Source organism: Nymphaea colorata, chromosome 10, assembly GCF_008831285.2.
Source record: "Nymphaea colorata isolate Beijing-Zhang1983 chromosome 10, ASM883128v2, whole genome shotgun sequence".
NCBI classification, from domain to species: domain Eukaryota; kingdom Viridiplantae; phylum Streptophyta; class Magnoliopsida; order Nymphaeales; family Nymphaeaceae; genus Nymphaea; species Nymphaea colorata.
This window is the reverse complement of record NC_045147.1, coordinates 14,868,379-14,874,378: the sequence shown is the minus strand read 5'-3', so window position 1 is coordinate 14,874,378 and position 6,000 is coordinate 14,868,379. Positions and strand designations below refer to the sequence as shown.

At 41.8% G+C, this 6,000-nt stretch overlaps 1 protein-coding gene across 2 annotated transcripts; it reads right to left on the bottom strand.

The window, feature by feature from the left end:
* Positions 1–335: 335 nt before the first annotated feature.
* On the bottom strand, positions 336–2,180 carry LOC116262646 (WUSCHEL-related homeobox 1-like). 2 transcript variants are annotated; one of them, XM_050080276.1, is made up of 4 exons: positions 1,968–2,180; positions 1,529–1,840; positions 1,299–1,363; positions 336–1,045 (listed from the first exon to the last, which is right to left on the bottom strand). In XM_050080276.1, exons 1-4 carry the CDS (start codon positions 2,146–2,148, stop codon positions 569–571), a joined length of 1,035 nt encoding a protein of 344 aa, XP_049936233.1. In that variant the 5' UTR covers positions 2,149–2,180; the 3' UTR covers positions 336–568. The 2 variants fall into 2 exon arrangements, with proteins under 2 accessions (XP_049936233.1, XP_031497990.1); XM_031642130.2 differs by having other exon boundaries at positions 1,299–1,360.
* Positions 2,181–6,000: the final 3,820 nt, after the last annotated feature.

Below are 6,000 nucleotides of genomic sequence, written 5' to 3'. Positions count from 1 at the left end.
AATGAACAGTTTCCGAGCAGCACGACTTTTCTCTGGTTTCTTTTGCTCGACGATGAAGAAATGAATAAACTGTAATTTTCAAGTTCTTGTCGAGATACGGCATTCTTTCTCCCCGCCAATTGTATTGTTTGTTTTGTTTTAGAAAGAGCATGCAGTTGCTTTCCGGAACACATGACTGATCGGCTAGCAAGTTAAACGTCGACATGCATTGATCCTTTATTCTACAAGCAAATTAGTTTAATCGTTACCTGTAAAGAAATAAAACCGAGCCTTTTTTTTTATATTACGCCATTGATTGGATGATAACAGATGAGAAAAATAGAGAGAGAACCATCTTCACAACTAAACCTTCATATTTACCACTTAATTTGTAATCCCATAAAACAGTTTCTTGGACGATAAGAACAGATGCCCAGAAAATGAGGAGAAAGAGTCATCTTCACAACCAAAACCTTAACATGCTACTTCCTCATTCCGTGAAGGAGTTTCTTGGACGATTAGAAATTTAGAACAGATGCCAAGAAAATCAAGGCAGAGAGAGAGAGAGAAAGAGAGAGGGTGTTAGAGTTCAGTTCTTGAGAGGCAGGAACTGGAAGAACTGCCGTCCACGGGCCCCCTGCTGCTCTTCTACGAATGAGCTCATCAGTGCACTATCATTCTCAAGGTGAATCCGCTGCTGCTGCTGCGGGTGGCAGCAGCGCCTCGCGGCAACAGCCGAGGAGTCGCTGCGCAGCGGGAAGAGCTCCAGCGTCTCTCTGCCGCAGCCAGCTTCCCCGACCTCCTCCTCTCTATCACACCCTCCAGCCCAGGCTCGTACGGCCGTTGCACCTCTAGGGCTCTGGAGCAAGGCACCTGCTGGGGGGGAAGAATACTGCATCCTCTGCAACAGTAAAGCTGAGGCGGCCTGCTCCCTCTCTGCTGCAGCTGCTGCGACTATCGTCCTACCACAGCCACCACCAAGGTTCTGCTGCTGCTGCGGCTGCTGCCTGGAGTAGTCGTGTAATTCTCTATCCCACCGAACCCATTTGTCCTCTACCCTCCTCTCCTGTGTCCAAACGAAACAAACCCAAAAGAAATCAATAAAAATAAAATACTTCAAGTTCTACACCAACCTACCATCCCGACAAAAAGGAGAGATTACAGGCTTTTTTCTTCCACCCCCCAACTTTTTGCCTTCCCAACGTCAAGACTTTTCAACCCCCTGCCCCCAACTCCTTTTCCCTCCCATTCTCTTCTCAAGTGAATCTACATAATACTCATGATTAACATATAATCACCATCAACAGAACGAAGCCTACCTCTCCTCTGCAACTGGAAGCCACCAAGTTCTTGCTCCCATCGTATCCGTTCCAACTGGTATCTGCTAGAGATCAACATCATAAAACCAAAAGACAAACGTATCATGAACTTGCATGTGTGTGTATCCATAAAAGTCACTAGCTTTCCTCACACATTTGAAGATATCTATGTATATATATATATTCACGTTTGCTTGCTTATGGAGATGTGAGATAAGTAACAAACATACACGAAGAGTCCTTCTTGTCCGAGCTCTCAATCTCCCTGCCGACCCCTGTTACCGCTTCCAATTGCCGCCGGCGCTTCTGCCGCTCCCGGGCCTTGTGGTTCTGGAACCAGTAGAAAACATTCTTCCCTTCGATCTTCCCGAACCGCCGCAGCTGCGCGGTGATGTACTGGATCTGCTCCGCCGTCGGCGTCCGGGTTCCCCTCCTGTAGAGCTCCTCCAGCGTCCTTAGCTGTTCCGGGGTGGGGTTCCAGCGCGAACTCACAGCCTGCTGCGCGCCGCTCCCTTCCGCCCTCCTGCCACTCTGCTCTATTCCTGCACACAAGAAGCAAAACCACCACCAGTCACAAATTTCTCCTTCTCCACGCGCGAGCCAAAGAAGCCGCGAAGGCTGCAACGAGGTTAAAAGAGGGGTAGGCAATCGATCGGAAGGGAATTGCACCGGACGGAGAGATGTTCAACGGCAGGAAATCGGCGGCTGTGGAGGACGGGGAGGAGGAATGGTGGTGGGAAGAGTGGAGGAGGTGGGGGCGTGGGATGATGGGTCGGAGTCTTCTGGTGGCATGACAGGAATCGGACGTGTTGTTTAAACTAGCAGTGTCGCCACACCCCATCATCCACATCTTTGCGTAATTCTCACGTCGGCGGTGAGCGTCTCTCCAAGTGACTGCTTTGTTCTTTTGCCCGTGCTGCGGAAGCCTTGCATACATATTTATACATACACAAGGGACACGGGCGAAGACGTTGACCGCTTGCTTTTTCCATATCTCTTAACTCTGCTTATTCTATTTATATTTAATTTTCTCTGTAGAGAGAGACAGAGAGAGGAGAAGGGGTGTCGGCTCGGGGAAGGTGGCCGACGAGAGAAGATCAGACAGGGGAAAAGCTTTGTGGGGGGAAGATGGTGGGGGCGTGGAATTCTGGGAGTGATATATCGGGAGTCGAGGATCAAAAACGACGTGACGATGATGAGAGCTATCATAGGGCTCATCAGCTTGCTTTCTCATTTATTGATCGCCACCGACTCGTGCCTTTCACACTTATTCTAAATCCAAACTGCCCCTTTGCCTTTTTGCCTGCCACCCTCTCTCTCTCTCTCTCATGAATGAATGAATAGTGTCTCAGTTTCTCTCACTAGCCCTCTTGCAGTTGCAGAGTAAAAATGGAATTTCTCTCACTACCCACTTTTCTTTACGTAGCGGCCGCATACATGGTGAATATGTATTATAATATTACAGGAGAATTTCTTTGTTGTACTGTGACAGGAATATAATAGTGGTGGAATGTGGACATCTCCATCGCCTGCATTAGCTTGCTTAAACTACCAAGTCTTGTTCGAGAGATGAATGGCTTCATTTACTGTGTTTTACCTTTTTTTTCGGGCTTTGATGAAATGGGGATCGGAATACGCTTAAGACGAAGGTTCAGTCAGTGGCCAACGAGTGTTTCACCGTCGTCGCATCAATCGGTGACTGCCCAGAAGCAACAGTGGAGAAACATATACATGTATATTATATGAAGGTCAGGGAAGACGAAGATGATCGGATTCAGTGCTTGATTCAAAAAGATTGAAGATGAAAAGGCATTTATTTTAAAATGGCCGACAGTGGCAAGAGTATTGGAAGTGAACTGGGCAAAAGAGCAAGTGGACAGCGATCTTCCTAGCTTCCGCCTATAACTGCTTTAATATGGTTCCAATCGACGAGGACAAGTTGCGGAGGGCTGTGGTATCAATCTTATCTCCAATATGCAATCTTTAAGGCCAGATTGTTAACTATTTTGCATTAATCTTACATATGCCAACTTTAACTTCTAATTATAGGATTGTTTAGCAGTAGGAAATTGATGAGTGTTTCATGAATTGAATTAAAGATTGGGGCTGAAAGACAGTCTTACTATTTCATGAATCTTTCCCAATCTTTGTGGTAGATTTATGAAATAATTACAAAATATTTCTGCTGCCAATTGACATATATGAGTGCTCGAAGAGGCCGATTAGAGACCAAGAAATTAACTATATCCAATTTACTTTGTTAAATATAATTAATCATAATAAGATATTATATTTATATATGTATATATATAAATTAATAAAATAAATGCAAAAAAAAATTATTAGGCACACCCGCGCTTATCGGGCCGGCCCGGTGCCCTTTTTCCTGGCCAGGGTCCGGGCCGGGTACTAGGTACCGGCCCAGTGCCCAGCCTTACAATCTTTTCACATACTTTGTTCCACTATAAGCAAAATAAATGCACTCACCTCCAATACATAACAAATGAGGAGGATGAGAGAAACAAAAGAAGGACCAAAAAGCAGATAGATCCATATATAAATTAAACAATGTCTCATAATCAAATGAAGTGGCAAAACAAAATTGACATAAACCACCCAATCTACTCGATTCTAATGTGCCCCTTGGTCAAATTCAGTTTGATACAAAAAAGAAGTTATAAAATTAAACTAGGGCACGGGGTATTAAAGCATTTTATGAATCTGCGCTAATCTTTAGAACAATTTCATAAAATAGTTTGTTATTTTTCCCGTTGTCAAACGGCCCATCTGCCTCTCTATCACAAACGATTATGTGCCCAAATTGATTAGCTATAGTCTTCTCTATACGTGGACTTGATCAATGATAAATGGATACATTACAACACATGAAAACATAAGTTTATAAGTCATTACAAAGCCACTTGTAAGAATATGAAGTGACTCATTCAAAATAACTATGTTTATTGCATGTCCTGTTCCACTAGACTGAACTGAGTTGGGTTTAGATAACCATTGCATGACCTTTTTTTGCTCGGGTTAAGGCATGGAAGTACTGTCAAACATGAAGTTAGCCTCCTTAAAGAAAAATTTCTGGAGATATAAATTATTTTCGAAACAGGTTCAAAATAGTTGTAACCCTTATGATTGAACTCCATGATTGATGAAACCACACGGCTTGGTTTTGGTTTGCATCTTGTTTTGTCGATTTAAAACACCAAAATGGAGAGCACATAGTGCCAAAAATTCAAAAATAGTTCTAAAGAGGAAGCTGATTCAAGAGAAGTTCAAATGGTATCTTCCCTCCTAGAATTCGACTCCGCATGCAATTACTAAATAAATGGCAGTTTGAAAGGCTTCAGCCCATGAACTCACGTTTAAGCCATTTGAATCCAAATCCAAATTCTGCATTGAATCTGGTTGATTTTCAAAACATAAGAGCATTGAATATATGGTAACTATTTAAAACTAAATCCGATCTATGAATCCGATCAGATATTTATATATATCTGAATTCGAATCTGAACGACTACCACTTCTTAAATCTGAATTTTTAATCGGATACTAAACTTTTTTCCATACTTGATTCTTTCGGAATAGTTCGGTTGGATATCTGTTCCAAATCAGATATGTTGAAAACCCTAAACAGGAAACCAACTAAAAACCCAGCTCTCAAAAAGAAAAACTTTACTGCAAGATTCAACTTGTTTTCCACGATGGTTGTAAATGTTTAAGAACGACATTGAACATCTGAGTTATACATTACAGGAAACGGCCAACAAAACCTTGAAAAATCGTATACTAACAGAAGAACAATATTTGAAACCTTCTTTGATGCATACAGTGCAGCCCTCTAAATATGCATGTTTGATCTTTAAAAGAAGAGTGAGTGACATGCATTTCAGCATAATGAAACAGTAGTCGATGTATTTTCCTAATAGTTACTGGAATGTAAAACATGAACGGTTGTTTTCTCAAATTGTCCAACACTTGAATATTCGGATCACCTAGACCTGCAACTAAAAGTAATTGCTTTTGAATACCTGCAACATGTAACACATTGTAGAGAATTAAAGCTTGAGAAACATAGTTTTAAGCATTGTATTGCCTGAACTTGTAATAGGAAGAGCCGCCCCATTCCCAACAACAATATTTTGTGGTTCATTATATGATATAGTGATCATCAATGCACCAGTGCTAGGATACCAAGAGAAATTGTCTTTATTAATTCGAGCCCAAGGGTGGCTTGGTAGCAAAGGTACTTTGTGTGTTAAAATCCTATAAATTTGCTCAAAAGATTGAAGCAGGTTCATCGGACACTAAAACTATTGTTCCATAAACCTGCTTCAAACTTAGGAGCAAATTTATGAGACACTTACAACGTGTCCATGCTGCCGAGAGATGTTAAAATACATACATAAACTATGATTAGATCAACTATGCTATTAATTCACGGCAGTAGATTCATTTGTCACTTGCTCATACAAACTACGTAAATGATGGATTCTCTTTTCTTGATTCAGCAGTAAGTCTTAAAAATTTGAGAAGTGAAAGCAATTGCCTAAGGTCAGTAACTGTTATGACAAAGCTTCCATACGAAGTAGGTGGACCACAAGTGTACAGAGGGCAATATCATGGTCTTTAATCTCCTAATTAACAACACTAAGAGAATCAACCAAAAATTTTATCTTTGTGAGGTAATCTA

Excerpts from the sequence above, each read along its gene's own strand:
- LOC116262646 (XM_050080276.1), bottom strand. The coding sequence starts at position 2,148 with ATGTGGATGATGGGGTGTGGCGACACTGCTAGTTTAAACAACACGTCC. Across the intron at positions 1,364-1,528 it reads GGACAAGAAGGACTCTTCGT|CAGATACCAGTTGGAACGGA; the intron begins GTATGTTTGTTA and ends GTTGATCTCTAG. Across the intron at positions 1,046-1,298 it reads CTTCCAGTTGCAGAGGAGAG|GAGAGGAGGGTAGAGGACAA; the intron begins GTAGGCTTCGTT and ends GTTTGGACACAG.